Source organism: Panthera onca, chromosome D3, assembly GCF_046562875.1.
Source record: "Panthera onca isolate mPanOnc1 chromosome D3, mPanOnc1 haplotype 2, whole genome shotgun sequence".
Classification (NCBI taxonomy): Eukaryota; Metazoa; Chordata; class Mammalia; order Carnivora; family Felidae; genus Panthera; species Panthera onca.
This window is the reverse complement of record NC_138350.1, coordinates 79,869,995-79,888,515: the sequence shown is the minus strand read 5'-3', so window position 1 is coordinate 79,888,515 and position 18,521 is coordinate 79,869,995. Positions and strand designations below refer to the sequence as shown.

Below are 18,521 nucleotides of genomic sequence, written 5' to 3'. Positions count from 1 at the left end.
CGGCCTCTCCCGGAAGAAACCCCGTGACAATTTTTTTACCCAGGGAGGACTCTGTTACTTTGGAGCCTAGGCATGCCACCAAGGGAGGCCACCCTGTGTGTGTCCACCGCACCAGCATCCGGACAGATGCTGTCCGGATGGCTGTGAGCCGTAAGAGGACATCAGCAGACCGAAGAGCACCAGTGCGCCTCTGGGTTGGAATCCAGTTGCTGCCATTGATTAGACAAACCCCTTAGCCTCTGTGTTTCCTCCCTCCTCCCCCAGTTTTTCCCCCCTCTTCAGAACAGAAGTAAAATGACTCCATAATATTGGTATGAAGGATAAATCAAATGATGCATTTGAGACATTTATTACAAGTGCCTAGCATACAGCAAGCATTCAAGAAAGGAACAGACTCATACTCAGTGTTTCTCATTATTTTTAGGATTGGCCATGCTAGCTAAAATTGCAAAGCCTCCGATATTTGCTAACAGCCTTTGCCATTTTATTTTTCTCCTTAGCACTTAGGAATCTCGAATACACTCTAGGATACATTTATTTTGTTTACTGTCTGTGGCCCGCGACTAGATAAAAGCTCGGTGAAGTAGGAACCTTCAGTCTACATCACTCACTGCTGTGTCTCTGTGGTACCTGGCCCGTCAACAGGATCTCCACGACAACATCTCGAATGAAAGTAAAAAGAGCGGGTCTGAATCACCGCTCCGAAAGAGCGTTTTACTTTTCCCTACGCCCTTCTGAAGGTGCCCCGGTCCTCTGGCTGGATGCCACTCTCCCTGTAGGCTGGCACCCTGTGCTCTCTCTCTCTCTCTCTCTAATTCTGTTTCTTTTGTCTCCCCTTCTCTTCCCCGCAGGATGCCTTCGTGGAACTGTACGGCCCCAGCATGCAGCCTCTGTTTGATTTCTCCTGGCTGTCCCTGAAGGCCCTGCTCAGTCTGGCCCTGGTGGGGGCTTGCATCACCCTGGGTGCCTATCTGGGCCACAAGTGAAGTCAGAAGGCCTGCCACAAACAAATATGCAAAAGGTTCACTAAAGCAGTAGAAGTGTATGCATCGCCAGTGATGTACCATGAAACGAAGCCGTGGTCTCTTAAAAACAAAACCTAAAACAAAACAAAAACAGCTTTCGGGCTCAGCGTCGAATCAGCTATTTACTGCCAAAGGGAAATACCATTTATTTTTTACATTCTCAAGAAAAAAAAAAAAGATTTATTTATTTAAGACAGTCCCATTGAACCTCCTGTCTTTGGAAACCCTACCGCCAATTGCCAAGCCCCACCTGGGCAGCTCCACCTGGCTCTCCTGTGCCTATAAACACGGATTTGTTTTCCATGTTGTTGGCTGGACTGACTCACCATCTGAAGAGCAAACAAACTGACAAAGGACTTGACTGTTCCAGAAGCCGGCTGTTGGAAGTTAGGAAGAAGGTGTTCATTTTCCTTGCATTTCTTTGCCCTGGGGGCTGCGATATTAAGAGAGGGAAGGCGCTCGGCGAAGTCCATTCTTCCTGGCCCGAAGAACAACACACTTTGCATATGGTTCACATGGTACAGACCCAGTGGGGAGAAAACACTGGGGAACTTCAGATGGACTTGGTACCCACCAAGATTTCCACAGCGAAGGACAGTGATGGGGAAAATGCCGTTAAACCATAGGAAAGTATTTTTTTAAGCTACCAATTGTGCCGAGAAGCATTTTAGCAATTTATCCAATAGCATCCAGTACCTTAAGCCCTGATGTGCATATTCATACATTTTTGGATACACTCTCCCCCCCACCCCCAATACTGGCTCTGTCTGTGTATGAAACCGAATCCTCCCGAATGCGAGGAAGTGAACGTTTCGGTGACTTATCCAGAAGCATCAGGCCGCCACAAGTGCCTGCGTTTCCCTAAGAGGCCACAGTCTGAAGCCCTGCCTTGCCCCAGCTCGGAGGCCCCGTCCTGGAACTGAGCCTGGGCACTCGCTGGCCGGCTCCAAGGGTTTTAAACAGAGCAGTGTGGTCTCCGAATGTCTGGAAGCTGACAGAGCTCAGAATCCCACTGTCAAGAAAGAACAGTAGTCGGCCTGGGCCTGCGGCCCTGGGCCCTCCAGTCGGGCCCTTTTCCCTCGTGGAGCGTGCAACCTGGAAGCCGAGGCTCTTAAGACGTTGATCACCGTGGAGGGGAGGAAACAGAGGCACTGCGCCTTTCCCGGCAGAGGGAGGTGGCCATGCCGCCACCAAAAGGAAACCGGGGGAAGGAGACAGGTGCAGCGCGTGTGCGGAGTGGCCGCCGCGCATGCGTGCTGGCTGCGCAGTTGAAAGCCAGGCTTTAAATGACTTTGGGGAAGGTCGTAAATCCTAAAGAAAGCGTTGAAACGAGGTGTCATGGATTAACTGACCTATGTCTATGGGATTACGATGTAAAACATTATCTTGTCATTGTAGTTTGGGGTTTTTTTGGAAACCTGACAGAGGGAGAAAAAAAAAAAAAGTTCCAGGTGTGGCATGTGGGAATTTATCTGTACCTCCTGGGGCATTAAAAAAGAAAAAAAGAAAAAAAAAAAAAAAAGTCAGTGGTGAAAACTCTAGAGACGTAGTAAAGAAGTGAAATCTCCAGCTAATAAACTAGAAAATATTTTTTTCCAGTTTAGAATCGGCTTTGAGACATTTATGGAGTAAATGTGGCATTATTGCATTATATACCATTTATCTGTATTAACTTCGGAATGTACTATGTTCAATGTTTAATGCTGTGGTTGATGTTTTGAAAGCTGCTTTAAAGAAATACATGCATCTCAGCATTTTTTAAAAATTGTATTTAGTTACGGCCTCTACACTATTTGTTAGCAAAAATTACCATCTTTCCATTTGGGGTTTTTGTCTCAATTCTTTAAAAGCATTTCTGATAAGGAGAGAGAATCCCTGGGTCTCAGCGACGTGAAAACCCCCTGGAGCGTGCTGGCCACTGAGGGAGATTGCTTCAACCTAGTTATGTGTGTTTCCACGTCAACAGAATTGTTTATTGTGAAGGACGTATCTCTTGTCCCTTTGACCTTGTTCCTTGAAGGTTTCTTAGTCCCTGGGCAAATCAGAATCTAACTCATATTAGTTAGGACGACATCCATGTTTGGTTAACCCCATGAGATTCATTCAGTTGAAAATCCAGATGGGAAATGACCAGGGGATTACATTCTGGCCACGATGGTTTGATCTTTAGAGGGTTGCTCTACGTGGTCTGTTTTGACACAGATCCATCCAGAGCGCTCCTGCCCTCCTTCCACAGGGCCCGTCCCATGGCTGTCCTTCAGATTCTTCCTGAAATGCAGTGATGCCTGTGTGCCACCCTGAGAAAGCAGGAAACCCATGGTATGAAGCCAGACCTCCCTGGCAGGCCTCAGGGAACCGGATGATCAGACCTTTGAATGAGTCTAATTTTTAAGCGAAATACTATTTTCGGAAAGGTTTACATTGTCAAAAGCGATGAGTATGGAATATCAAATCCTGTGCTGCTATCCTACCAAGATCATTTTCGTGGAGTCAATTTGCAGTATGCTCCAAATAGCGAAATCCTTCAAGCTGCTTTCGAAGTTAACAGTGAAGAACATGGACATTTTTAATATAAGACTGTCTTTTGTTGTTGTTGTTGTTGTTGTTGTTATTGTTCAAAGAGGATTTGAAGAGTATTCTAAAGATGTATATATATATAAAAAAAAAAAGAGGTCATGGGGGCTAACTTCTGGCTGGTTTTCTTTTGCTGTGGGGTTTTGGTATCTGGTTTTAATGGTAAATGTGCCTGGCCACCTGCCCCCAAAACCGTATAGTATCGTGGCTTCACTTGCTCTAAGAGTAGTTGTTGCATTTTTCTTGTTCTTAAAAACATGTTAGAAGCAATGGACGTATATAAAAGCCTCAACTTGTCATTTTTTCTTCTTTCCTTCAATGCCTCCATTATTTCGCGATCAGACAACAGAGAACCGTTCCCACCTATCTTGTGTTGAGAAGGGATACACACCTGAATTACCGGTTTATATGTTGGCCAAGGTCAGGGTTAAAGAGAGCACATACATTTTCCGAATTGGGATCCAGGGCTCTAAAAAAAAAAAAAAAAAAAAAACCACAAGGACAGGGGTGCCTGCGTGGCTTAGTTTGTTGAGCATCCGACTCTTGATTTCGGCTCAGGTCATGATCCTAGGGTCGGGGATCAAGCCCTACCTTGCACTCCATGCAGAGCATGGAGCCTGCTGAAGATTCTCTCTCTCTCCCCCTTCCTCTGCCCCTCTGCTCCTCTCCCCCACTGTGCTCTCTCTTTCTCTAAAAATTAAAAAAAAAAAACAACAAACACCACAGGGGGCACCTGGGTGGCTCAGTTTGTTGAGCATCCGACTTCAGCTTAGGTCATGATCTCATGGTTCACAAGTTTGAGCCCAGCATCGGGCTCTGTGTTGACAGCTCAGAGCCTGGAGCCTTCAGATTCTGTGTCCCCCTCTCTCTCTGCACTTCCTTCGCTCGCACTCTGTCTCTCTCTCTCTGTCTCTCTCTCTCTCAAAAATAAATAAAAACATTAAAAAAACCCACACAAGGTGAAAAGCACCCAGGAACCACCTGGGTCCTCCTGAGCTCTCGCTGCACGAGCACTCTGAAGGCTCAAATGACAACTGACGTGCTGCACAGCACACGGTTCGTCTCAGGTGTTGCAGTGGCTGAAAAGTCTTGTAAGTTTAAGATTTGAAGTAAAGTCACATTGCAAATTAAGGAAGTGCCTTGCAAAAAACAAAAAAACACCCCAACATTCTCTGCCTCAGCTGACTTCTCCCTGCATATTCAGATCTGACCTTCCATTTAGATGTGACTTTTATTTCGTTAGTAAACGTTTATTGTTTATCATCTAAGGACCTAGTCCTGGCCCAATATGGGAAATTAGGAAGTGATTGTAAATCAAGAGGAGTTAAAATAATCAGGATAAAATGTAAATAAGTAGTTTATGTTATAATGAAACGTATGCTAAAATGACTAATTTATAAATGTGAACTTCAATGCTAATTTCAATTGTACTTTTAGGGCAGTGGCTGTTTTTATACTTTCTTATCACTTATAGTTAGTAATGTACACCTACTCTATCAGAAAAAAAAACAGGAAGGGCTTGAAATATAAGCCATTCTAAGGAAATTAGGGAGTCAGTTGAAATTCTATTCTGATCTTATTCTGTGGTGTCTTTTGCAGCTCAGACAAATGTGGTTACACACTTTTTAAGAAATACAATTCTACATTGTCAGGCTTATGAAGGTTCCAATCAGATCTGTATTGTTATTCAATTTGGATCTTTCAGGGATTTTTTTTTTTTTAATTATTACAGGACAAAGGACATTTGTTGCGAGGATGGGAGGGAGGAAGAATTTTCAGAGGAGCAAAACCTTCCCGAGACAGGTTCAGGAGGTTTTCAGAATGGCCAGGACTGTAGGGGGATGGGATGGAAACAAGTGGGAACCTTTAGTGGGTCAAGGTGATGCCTCCATGAAGGACGTTCTGCAATAAAAGAGAAACAGTTTTAAGTTCTGTGGCCGGCGTAGATTCTAGAGACATCACAACCCCTCAAAGTCCAGCTCTCTTTTAGACATTTATCATTAATGGTAGATATTTCAAGCCTGGATATGTCTAATGGCTAAACAACTAACTTGCAGTTTTAACCCCCAGGATTCTTCATGAGAACTTCGGGTTGGTAGGGACATCTATTTCTAAATATTAGGCACAATACAGTGCGGGGGTGGGGGAGAGTGGAGTGTGAAGCTGAATTGGGTTAAGTGGTAATACAAGTCCCTTATCCTTACCCGAAGAATCCCTCTGTTTCATGCCTGTACTCACAGGACAGAGTTTGGACAACTGTGAAATATGCATCCCACCGGAGAAAACCAAGTGGAGTGGGAACGGTTTTGTACCAATTCATAAGGACAACCCCAGAAAAATAAGGCCAGTATCCCACTGACGGCAAGGTTGTTGAGTATACAAATTGTAGAGGCCTATTTTAGGCAGACGGGCTTGAGCAATGAAAGGCAGAAGGACCCACAGCACCCACCTGGCTGAATACAGACAGCCCCCTCCATCAGGTGACTCACCTCAAAATATGCATCGGCCCTAACTGACCGATGGGCTGCTTACAACGGGACACGGTTAACCAAGAAAGGGAAGAGTCCGTAGGTGGACATACCTCCTCATCTTCCCCCTTCAAAAACAGCCCCACCCGCTGCATCCTTGCAGTCCGCCTCTCCTCTGCGGTCCTGCCCACTGCTCCCTTGCAGCGTATTCACGAAACTTCTATCTCCTCGGTTCTGCCTCGGGTGAATTCTTTCACCTCCCGTGCCACCGGCTTCTACCCAACCATCGTCGCCCCACTTTGGGGGGCCTCCATCTGATCGAGAAACACCCCGCTTAGACACCACACAGATCGTGTTGTTAGGTGAACAACACTGCTCAGAGCTGACGTCCATAAAAACAAAAAGCAAGAATAGACTTGATGGTGAATCTAGCTCTCTCTAGTAATAGGTAATTTCTGTTTTTGAATACATGTCCTTCTTGGCAGGGGGACAGTGGAAGAGAATAATCCAGCCCCATTCATCTCAGTAAGAGGTGCGTTGCCAATAAAATTCATTTTTCATATTTAATAATTATAAAAATTTATTACCTATTTGTACATCTTTAACAATTGGGTAATAATAATAATAACAGTTGTAATAATTACTCGAGCCAGGAACAAAAATGTAAAGCCTTGTGTCACAAAAATTCATAGACTTACTTTGGTGGTAGAAATTTAATTAATTTTAAACTTTCAGTTTTACAAAGTATCGCATCAGGATAAAACGGAGGGTAGAAAGATGAATTTTGGAGAGAAAAGGAACAATGTAAAATTTCCACGTGTCAAAAAAATAACTTGTCTTTTTTTTTTCATGTAGATGATGCTACAAATCATTATGGTATCAAATCATTATGGTATTTAGATTCCAAGTCTATAAATAACAAATCTATTTAAATTTTTTTTAATATTTATTTTTTTTTTTTGAGAGAGAGAGAGAGAGACAGAGTGTGAGCAGGGGAGGGGCAGAGAGAGAGAGAGAGAGACAGAATCCAAAGCAGGCTCCAGACTCTGAGCTGTCAGCACAGAGCCTGATGCGGGGCTCAAACTCATGAACTGTGAGATCATGACCTGAGCTGAAGGGATGCTTAACCAACTGAGCCACCCAAGCGCTTCTCTTTTTAAATGTCAATTGTTAACTTTTCAGACAGGCTTGTTAAAAATATGTGTCAAAATTCTATTTCAAACTGGCTTTAAATCAGGGATTCTCTCTTGGAAGAGACCTGTAAACAAGAAAGAAACGGTGCCATCACCAAAGAATGGCCAAATTCTGATTGACGCATTTTAAGATAGCTGAGTGAGGAAGCCTAACTTCTCAAGACTTCTTCATCCCATTAAAGTCTATCTGGAAATTGCTCAAGCATTTTATCAGGAATCATAATTACTTCATGCAAGGGGCTATAAATTACATCATACAAAAATGTTCTGCCATCGACAGTTTGGGGACAATTTTCTTTCCCATACTATTAAGAACGCATTGGAAATTAAATCCTCTGCAACTGTTTACATTTAAATTGGAAAAATTAAATGTCAAACATGTGTCAGGGTGGAATTTGTCTTTCAAACTTCTTTCAGTGGCACACCAGCGCCTCTCAGCACATCCTCTGGGCTCTGTTGAGAGCTCCATAGCGGAAGAGAAAGGGGGGGTGGGGAAGAGCAGAAGATATACTCCCTCCCTCCAGGACCCAGCAGGGCTTTTGTGCTGAAATAAATCTTTCTGTCAGCACCAAGCAAGTAGGTAAATGGGTAATAATAATTGCAATAATTGCTCATTCCAGGAACAAAAAATAATAACAATAAAGCCTTAAGGTCACAAAAACTCATTTAAATGCACTGGCTTCCTTTTCTTATAGAAAAGTATGAGAGGCGAATCAATTTTAAATATTTTCTTTTCGTTGCATATTTATGCAAAAATTATTGTTTGTTTGTTTGTTTTGCATTAAAGAAAACCCTGCAGCCTCATTGCCCACCTTCTACTTCATTCTCTGTCTGTGTAGTCTTGGTTGTCTGCTCCTGTACCATTCTTAATTTATGCTGCTGAAATATCTGAGCCCACATCGTTAATGAAAGGCAAGCCCCAGCGCAATCAGGCCCTGTTCTTTTCTTCTCTCTTTTCTTACTCCCTAGAGAAGAACTCTCTGTGTTGACTTTAATTACAGCCTCCTTTCAGGGTCTCCTATAGTTCCTCCATGGACCCAGAGTAAGAATCTGAGAGGGAGGGTCAAAGCTCTGAAGAGCCTGAGATTTTTTCCCTACTTGAAAGCTAACAAGTCCGTTTGCCCCCATTTAATGGATGCTGGTCGAAAACATGAGATCCCTGGGTCAGAGACAAAGGACAGATTATTACTCAGAGCACTTGCAGGAGCCAGAGTATGAACATTTTTGAGCCTGGTCCCTAAGCACCAATTCCCATGAGAGTATGTGAAAAGGACCAGAAGACATCTGCACACACAGTGGGTTGTGATACAAGAGAGGAACTCTGAGTTTAGGAATTTAGGCAACTCGAATCATTTCTAATGAGCAGTAAGCATGTCTGCCCTTTGTTCTGGAAGAAGGCACCATGTCTGTCTTTGCTATACAAACAGCCTTGGGAAGTCTGGAACAAAGAGCAGTCAGGGCCTTGCTTGCAACATGAGCAGAAACATGAGAAACCCATGGTGAATTGTCTCCCAGCAGTAACACAGAACAAGTCTACCCATGCTGCAGATCAGACCCCTAAATGCAAAGACAGCAAATATATATATATATATATATATACACACATATATACATATATATATAAACACACACACATATACACACAAACATATATGTGTGTGTGTATGTATGTATATATAATTTATATATTTATATTTTCCTGGATGGACACACCCCATGTATCAATAGCTCTTTCATAGGATTACACCAAATATGATCATGGTTCCTAGCTAAAAGCTAACTCAATGCTGCTGGTCATCAAAGGTAACCTTGAGTCTCTCTTTTCCGCTACCTGTTATCCACTGGCACATCAACCAAATCTAATTTATAATCTGTTCCCAAGGTTAGGTCTTTCCCTAGCTTCCTCTTTTCTGTCAGTGGTATTATCATTTCCCAGTTTTCCAGGTTAAGCACCTTGGACACATCATTCCCACTCAGTGCTCTTTGGATGGGTTGATGAATGGATCCAGTCATCCAACAAACACTTGTGGAAACTCCTCTCCAAGCACAGGTGCAGGACTGGGCTCGGGAGTTTAGGAATGATTAAGACCCAGTCTTCAGCCTCAGGAACTCTCATTCCAGTGTCTTGCCTATTTGTTTTTGTTCTTTTTCTTTTTAAAAATATCTATTAAGTCCCATTTCATAGACTCATTGTTTTCTGGACACATCTTTAGCATCAGTCAGGAGTCACTTGCTATTTACATTACTAAATGTTGTCTTTCAAAACGGGCTGTTTAGGGGCAGGTTCCCATAGACAGACAATAAGCATGTCTTTCTTTCTAGGAGATCCAAGCCTTGGATCTTTCTCTGAAACAGCTGGCTTCGATGCTTATGTAGCTATGGATTTTTCTCTTCATTCTTTCTCTGTTTTTCCAAAGTTTGGGGCCCATTTCATCTCAGGCAGGCAGGCAGGAGCAGAAGCTAGCTGCAAAGACTACGTCAAACTCCATGGAAAGTAGACCCAGACTGGCTTTGATCTTCTCTCCCAAGGGGAACATCACCTCCTATATCCATGTGGAAATCCTCAGCTGGGGAACCAAAGAAAGAAAAGGAGGACTAAAATATTTATAGGAAAATTATTTCTCACAAGCCAGCATTTGTTCTAAAAGCTTTTAGAAATGTAATTATTTTTCTTCTTCTTGGGCTTTTCTGTTTTCAATATGAAACACTTTCAAGTCCCCTGGTTCCATTTCCAGGAAGCAATAATCCATTTTGCCTTGGGTGGAGTTTAGGAAAAAAACTAGGTTGCCGAAATGAAAATGTTTCCTTTGAAATTGTCACATGGAACTCTTGCCACTTCTTTAATGTCTTGCATAAGAAGGGCCCTGTTCCCAAGGGCACGATGAACCAGCTGTCCTCTGGCCCTTTGCTGCAAGAGACTCTGTCCTATTTTACTCACAGCTGTACTCCTTACCCCACTTACCCTCACCTACCAAGTGACTGTCTTACCCAAAGGGGAAACTTCTGGACCAGCGCTGTCCAATAGGAATACAATGTGAGCCACAGATGTGATTTTTCATTTCTAGTAGTCACACATTGAAAATTAAAATAATACATGAAATGAATTTTAATAATATATTCAACTTAATCCAATAATCGTGTCAACATGGAATCCATACAAAAACTATTGAGGTCACTTCCGTTCTTTTTTAAGTGAAGTCTTTGAAATGGGCATGGAACGGACAGTTGGAGCACCTCTCCATTTGAACCAGCCGCATTTCAGGTGCCAAGAGCCACATGTGACTGGAGGATACCATGCTGGACCGCCAGTCTCTGGACTTACGTACAGCTTTTTACAGCTCACACACGACACTGTCTATGAAACGCCTTCCTCTGCCTGGCCCCAAGGCCTCCCCCCAGTTGCTGCTAATTCAGTTGCTAAGGCCGCAAAGCATCTTTCTCTTCAACTCCCCTCTTTCTTTCTAGACTTAACTAGAAGCGTTCTTGCTTTGGAAACATTTGCTGCCAGTGAAAGGGAAACTAGATTGCGCTGTGTTCAATGGAAGTATCGCGAGCCCTATTGGCAGGCATCAAATACTTGGTGTCAGAAGATCTATGCCCAAATTCTGGCTTACTAAAAGCGTAAGCTTGGGTAAAGTATTCTGCCTCTTTGAGTCTGAGGTCTCTCCTCCATTCAACAGGATGTACCATTTGGTCCACTGCATCCTGCCAGCCTCCTGGGACAGTGGCAGGAAGGAGATCAAAATAGCGGAGGTGTGCAGGGGTAGTGATGGCACGTGAAATGGAAAATAACTATTTATTTTTCCAAGCCATTAAAAGCTGTGCCGCCACAGAAAACAATACACCACAATATCTACAAGACAGAATAACCATTTACATTAAGAAACCGAATCAGGGCGCCTGGGTGGCTCAGTCAGTTGGGCATCAGACTTTGGCTCAGGTCATGATCTCATGGTCAGTGAGTTTGAGCCCCATGCTGAGCCTCATGCTGAGCACAGAGCCTGCTTGGGATTCTGTGTCTCTTTCTCTGCCCCTCCCCTGTGTGTTCTCTCTCTCTCTCTCTCTCAAAATAAATAAACATTAAAAAAATTTTTAAAAAGAACCTGAGTCAAGAAGCAAATTCTTGTAATTAACCACAATGTCAACAATTTTCTTAATCATTACCAAACCCTGACTTTTCATTTTTCTTTACACACAGACACACACACACACACACACACACACACACACACAGAAAGAGAAAGAGAGAGGATGATAAATTACGCCCAGGATAATAATCAACTGTGGTCCTTGGAGCCAGGTACACATCATGAGAATCCATCTTGATAATGCCTAGCGATAAACTTAGTAACGATCGTGACAATGACACTGCAGAGAACATTGCACGTGGACCTTATTTTCAAAGACCAACAATTTGAGATGTCTAGAGAGAGTTCCTGCAATATCTCTATCCCGTAACCACCTGGATATTTCCTTGCCCTGATAGCTTTTAGATGAGTAACATTAGCTTCTAACATTCCCTATGACACCACTTAAAACTTACCTTCTTATTGTTTCCTTAAAATGAGATCTGTGTGCAAGGGACTAGGGGAATACGTTGTCTTCATTCCTAAACTGTTCTCTCCCAAGTGTTACTTAAAAACAAAATTCTAATTTTAGACTTTTCCCACTTGCCTTCACTAATTACTTCCTTCGTGTTCCGCCCAATGGTACCATCACTAATTCAAGTTCAAACAGAACTTAGTCACTATTTCATCACACTCATCTCCTACCTCTGGGGAAGCCACGTATGCTCCACAAAGACAGAAACCAAGAAGGGTCCTGGGCCTCATGAGGCCACAGTTGTTGTCACTCTGAGCCAATCACATGTGACTAGTTTGCTCTTGTCCAGGAGCACGGAGCATGTTCTCACCCCAACATCCATACTTGCCAGTTGTATGATGTGTGGAAGTAAAGACCAACCAAATGAGGACAGGCAAAGGCTATTTATTCAGAGCCTGTTATCTATAGCAAGGAAGTCAGCCACCATCACTTGCATTTGGAAGAGACTCAAAGGCAGGCAGAAGGAAGGAAGGCTTTACAGTGGAAAAATGTAAGGCTTTGGGTATGCCCCGATTGGAGGCGGTTGGCATGGGGAAGCCATAGGAGGGCCAACTAATCCTATGTGATTAGGTGGGGACCATATTTGACTTTCTCTGGCTGGTCCTAAGTTGGAGGTGGGGACAAAGATCAAGGAAGCTGACAACTATTAATCAGGTCCTGGCCATCTGGGACCAATTGTTTCAGGGGTCATTGTTTGGCCTCCTGGATTGTTACTAGAGACAGAAGTCTGACTTCCTACAGTGTGATTTGTAGAGAACGGGCCAACTTCCTGACCTGGTTCCTGTACGTAATGGGTTGGTTTCCTGGCCTGGTTGCTATAGATTATGGGTCAAAGTTCGATGTTTGTATATGGTCTGGCCATTGTCCATTTGCGTATTCAGTCTCTTGATGAAAAACGAAGCCAGTGAAGATGCAGGAATCGATGAGGGGATCAACACGCGTGATCAGGAAATTATCAGATGAGGTCACCAGAGTTATACACCACCCTGGCAGCTGCCCAGCCATTTGTTAATGACAGCCTCTAATGTCTTCACCCACTTCACAGCCACACAGATTGGTGACATTTTCCAGTCCCCAATGCCACATTATCCAAGAGTGCCTCAACTACACTCGCAGTCCTGCCAACACCACGGAGGACATGGCTGTGCCGGGCTGGCATGCGGGAGTTCAGTTCAATGTCTGTGCGACACCTTACCCTTGGGGCCCCAGATCTTTCTCAGATAAAGGACTTGGAAGTATCATCTTGGGTTCAGCAATGCTTAAGTGCTCTGCCATAGTTTCTTTGGGAGAGATGTACCCACATCCAACTGCCCCAACTCATCTTTAGGTCAGTGTAGTAGATGGCCTTAAGTCACACTCGGGATCCATTCCTGGCTGTGATAATGCAGTTTTTGAAAACTCATGGAAAAGCTACCCAGCGGTTACTGGGCTGATACTTTGTGAAGTGCTTTAGCTACGCTGCCTTATTTAATCTATCCCAGCTGCCCTACACGGTGGGTACCATTATTGTTGAATTTTCTAGGTCCCACTTAGCAAAATCAAGGTGTCCTCAAGAGCCATGCTCCTTCTGGAGGTTCTGGGGAGACTCTGTATCCTTGCCTTTTCCAGCTTTTAGAGGCACCAGCATCCCTGGGCTCATGGCCCTTCCCTCACATCACTCCAACCCCAGCTTCTGTCAGCATCTCTCTCTCTCTCTCTCTCTCTCTCTCTCTCTCTCTCTCTCATTCTGATCCTCCTATGTCTCTCTCATAGAAGCTTATGTGGCACTGAGCCTACCCAGACATCCAGGATAGTCTCTCCATCTCAAGATCATTAACTGAATCACATCTGCAAAGTCCGCTGTACTGTGTAAGGTGACAAAGTCACAGGTTCCAGAGACTGGGACAGGCACATCTTTGGGGGGGAGTCCATTATTCATCTTGTCACAATTGATAAAAAAGCTGAGGTTCAGATAGGTTAATTTATCTTCCCAAGCAAGGCCTCATAGCTCATAGTAGTGGAGCTGAGGTTTGAGTTTTCCAACTCCCATCAGACTTCCCTTTCTGAGTTCACCAACAATGCCCTTGAGGCCAAACTCAGTACATTGTCACATGTGCAAACTATAACCTTCAGCCCTGCACACCCCCAGGCATGTTGGTTCCCATCACCGCCAGCCAGCACAGTCAGCCTCTGGCCATCCACACATCTTGGCCCAGAAGCTCCAGTGTTCAGGAAGACCACCATCTGTGGGGACAAGGTCTGGTGGCCAGAGGTGCCCCTCTTTAAAGCTCAGCCTTGGCTTCCACAGCCACAGTCCAGAAGTTTCCTCTGGTGTTAGTTCATCTTGCTTCCTTCCCGTGCATCCTTCCATGCACACCTCACTCCCACTCTAACCCCCTTAAAATTCTTCCCTCGCTCTGTCTTCAAAGCCCATAGGGATAACACAAGGATAATGCCTTCCCTACAGTTCCTCTCTTCATTTCCTCTGTATGATAGGTCAAGGGTTAGGACGAATGTCTGGCTTAACCGATAATTATTTCCAAGGAATGCAAACACACCCGCCCCTGGATAGTCAGGGTGCTGTGGACCAGAGGACTCTGGGAACTGTCACAGCACATCTCCCGGTTGAATCCAAATGGGAGGAGGAAGATACTCTTGGTACGGCCACAAAGGTCTGACCTGCTCCACCTTAACCCTCCCTCTTGACTGTAAGAAAACTCAGGAAGCCCTGGCTCAGCCAACAGGGCAAAATTACAAAAGAGACCAGAATACCACTATTGGGCGTGCTAATTCTCCGACCTTCTGGGCTCTGGCCCTTATTTGCCAGACCTGGAGTATTTGAAGGATACTCCATTTCTCATGTGGTCTTCCTGCCACTGTGCCAAGAGGGGATGCTCTGCTGCTTTCTTTTGTATTTCTTTATTGCACGTGGATGGACAAGGACTTGGAAGAACTAAAGGAGAGGTATTCATTATAAAGAGGAAATTAATAAAGACCATGGTGAGCCCAGATTCTTTCTTTTATCTTCTCTCTATACCATGGTTCCTTTAACCGTCAGAATAATTGCAGATCCATTTCACTTAATTAATAACTTGAAACAATTACACAGAATTCCCTTTGATCTCCACTTGGGCAAATTGTATACAGGGAAGCCTCGTAGGAAAGGTGGCTCTCACAGGAAGTTTCTGGTCCTCTCTTTCGGATGAACTTTTTCAAAAGAAGGGTCCCTGAGTCCTGAATTCCCCTCCCCATTTTTAATGCTCTATGGCCCTCTGTATTTGTTTTCTGCAACTGAGCAAGGCCCAAGCCCTCCCACCCACCACGAATCCTGGCCCCCAGTGAGATCTTGCATAAATCTTGGACACGGTTGAGTGAGGGAGACATTTATTATCTGTGTTGGCTCTCAGTGGCTAATTGTCTACGTGGACACACGTACGGTAAGCCTGTACGACTGTTCTCCCAGCCTGAGTGTGACCAATGATATTGACTGACTGGGTGTTATAATGATAGGTGACAGGTCCTGTGTCTCCAGGGCACAGCTAACCTGTTGGCCCTCTCGTGTAACTGATTCCAGTTTCTCAAGGGCCTTTAGGAGCATAACAACATTACTAGCACAATCTAGGACGAGGAATAAATGAGCAATGTTTCTCCAAAAATTATTCCAGTCTTCCTTTTTTTTCTGAAATTCACAGGTCACTAAAAATAGGAAAATAATTTAAACATAGTTGACTATACAATGCCAAGCATCGCCCAAAAGAATCAGTGTTCTTATTTTTCTTTTTTTTTTTCAGAGAGAGTGTGCATGCGAATGGGGGAGAAGGGCAGAGGATGGGGAGAAAGAGAGAGAGAGAGAGAGAGAGAGAGAGAGAGAGAGAGAAGTAAGCAGGATCCACGCTCAGCAAAGCCCAATGCAGGGCTCCATTCCACAACCCTGGGACTGTGACCTGAGCCAAAATCAAGAGTCAGACACTCAACCGACTGAGCCCCCCAGGTGCTCCAAGAATTATTGTTCTTATACTTACTTCGAGACCATTGTTCTATTAGATTATTTCACTTGCAAAACTCAAATATACATTTAGTACAGAAAAGTTCCTTCAAACGTACAGTTTAAAATAAAGGACATCACACAGGATTCCCAAACAGTGAAGAAATATGTTTTCATAAATCCCTGGAGATCCTTGGAAAAACCATTGACCTTCATGGGTCTTATTTTCTTAAAATTCAACAAAAATGAACTCCTCGGCTGGGTAATCTCTGAGACAGCACAGTTCAACAGAACTTTCCAGGATGAGGGAAATGTTCCGTATGCTAATTCTATTTAATTTAAATTGAAATAGTCACATGTGGTAAGTGGCTATGTATCAGACAGGGCAGCTATAAGGAAAATTGACAGAGGCTGATGCTCTTGGCCTGAGGGGGCCTTGGGTTTACAACTAGCCTGCTGCTACTGGGGAGAGCCACTCCTCTGCTACAGGTTTGCTCTCAGACACTTGCAGCTTGGTGAGGAAGGGAAAGCTGTAGGGCCTAGTAAACCGCACACCCGCTCTGTGATCAGGAAGACCACTTAGAATCCAAAGGAGAGAGGAGAGGATGGGCTGAGCACTTTCGGATGCAAAGTCACGAGACAAGCACGGCATCTGACGAGAAAGAACAGGGCAACGTCTTCTGTGATCCATTTGGCCTTCCTGAATGTCTTGGGTTTTTGGACAGAAAGCGAGAACTTAGTCTAGTTAGATAGGAGGGCTGGCTTCCTGCCGCCAATCAATCAGAAGGCTTTTAAGATGGGAGTCAATGAAAAATGTATTAAATACACACACACAAAATAAATCAAATGCAGTGATGTTTTCAACTTAGAAGCACTCCTGAGGGCCAGAGTCTGGGTTCTCACAACATAAAACCTTCATTAAGACCTCATTCTATGTTGGACTCCAATTCTACCTTTCCCAAGGGATCAATGAGGTCCATCAAGGTATTGCCACTTTTTTGGTGTGGGGGGTGCGGAGGGAATCTGAAATGTGGTACTTTCCTACCCTCCCCCAGACCTGATTTACTCTCTGAAAGAAAGGCAAGGGACATACTCCGTTCGCGTCATTGTGTTTCGGACCATCACTGGCCTTTAAATTGCCACATTAAAAACTCTTTCCAGGGCCCCGTGGAGCTAGGCGATTATGTTTAATATAACCTTCTGGGTTTGGGTTTCACGCAGACCAACAAAGAATATGGAAACATGTAATTCCATACTGCCCAAAGTACTTCTACGGCTTGAGTCTCAATTAAAATGTTTGTTTACTTATCTGCTAATCTCATTATTTTTTTTCTAAACCTGCTCTCAGTGAGTGAGAGTTCAGAGTCTGAAGTTCAGCCATTTCTGAAATATGACCAAAATGGAAACCTGGAGAGAGAGAGAGAGAGAGAGAGAGAGAGAGAGCGCTATTCACCTGGGGAGAGAAATACATAAACCCCCACGTGAATGACTTAGAGTGTCCTTTAACTTTCGCTAACAGAAGACCATTTTCTATGGAGAAAGTATGTGCACAAAGGAGTAACTTCTTAGAAATTTAGCAGTGATTTTATCGTGGTAAATTGAGCCACGTCCCAATGAGAATACTTGCTGTTATTGCTAGAAATGCATAGAGCCTGTATTTATTTTCAGAGGGGTTTGGTATCATTTTTATTCGTTACTCTTCACAAAAAGCAAAACAGAAACCACCCTAAACCTCTGAGAGGTAGATCAGATTTTATCTCTCTCTCTCTCTCTCTTTTTTTTTCCTTTCCAAAGGAGGAAACCACACAAAGTGTTTTGCCCCGGGGTCAGCTAGCCCATCGATGGCTGGCCTGGGGTTAGAGGCTCTGGTCTCTAGACTCCCAAGCTGCTGCAACGTCCCTGGAGCTTATCCTTCCATCCCCATTGAGGACATGCCTCAGGGCGCTGTCCACCGGTAACTATGCCAACAGACACGTCCTCCTCCCTAAATACTCCCCATTTCACCATCCAGAGTCCCTGAAGGCTCCCAACTGCCTCACCAGGGAGACCTTCTCAGGTGATTCTTTTGCCTCCTTTATAACTAATACCACCTGGATGGAGTCCAAGATCCCTCCTGTTCTGAATGATCTTCTATAGCAAATAAGTCATATTATTAGTTTTCCTATGATCTGGCCATAACCCCCAGGCTGTTCCAAAGTCCTGTTGGTTGTCTTTCCCTGGGGAAGAATGTAATTCTGACAGAGCATGGCTTTCCCCCGGTGTCATTGAGGGCTGGGGAGAGCGCCTCCCAGGCTGGGCACAGGATTGCCAAGCAAGGTCATCCCTGTCCTTGGGAAGGCTAGAGAAGGGTCACTGTTGAGAGGAGCCCACTTCTGCCTGCAGGCCAAACTCAGGGAGAGGAAATGCATTGTCCCAAGGCTCCCTTTAGCAGCAGACCCTGAGGAAGAGATCTCCCTGTGGCTTCCAGAAGAGGACAGAGCAAGATTAGGAAAGCAAAGCAAACAAGTAAACTGAATAGGTCAGTGAAACAAGAGCCTCAGCTCTGCACCCACGTTTCAAGTTAGCATATCATCCACATTTCCCATGGCTGGCCACTGCAGCGTTTCCCAAAGGATGTGCTTTGGAACAGTGGTTCCAGGAGGCACTTCGCAGAAATGGAGTCTCACCATCAAACAGGGTGCTCGAAAGCAGGGTG

General features: G+C 44.3%; 1 protein-coding gene across 2 annotated transcripts in view; it reads left to right on the top strand.

Annotated features, from left to right (window-relative positions):
- The window catches only part of BCL2 (BCL2 apoptosis regulator), a 177,377-nt gene extending 172,859 nt beyond the window's left edge, over positions 1–4,518 (top strand). For both annotated transcript variants that reach the window (XM_060614028.3, XM_060614027.3), the window contains one exon: positions 852–4,518. In XM_060614028.3, coding sequence (XP_060470011.3) covers positions 852–986 — 135 coding nt within the window. In that variant the 3' untranslated portion in view covers positions 987–4,518. The remainder of the gene's footprint in view (positions 1–851) is intronic.
- Positions 4,519–18,521: the final 14,003 nt, after the last annotated feature.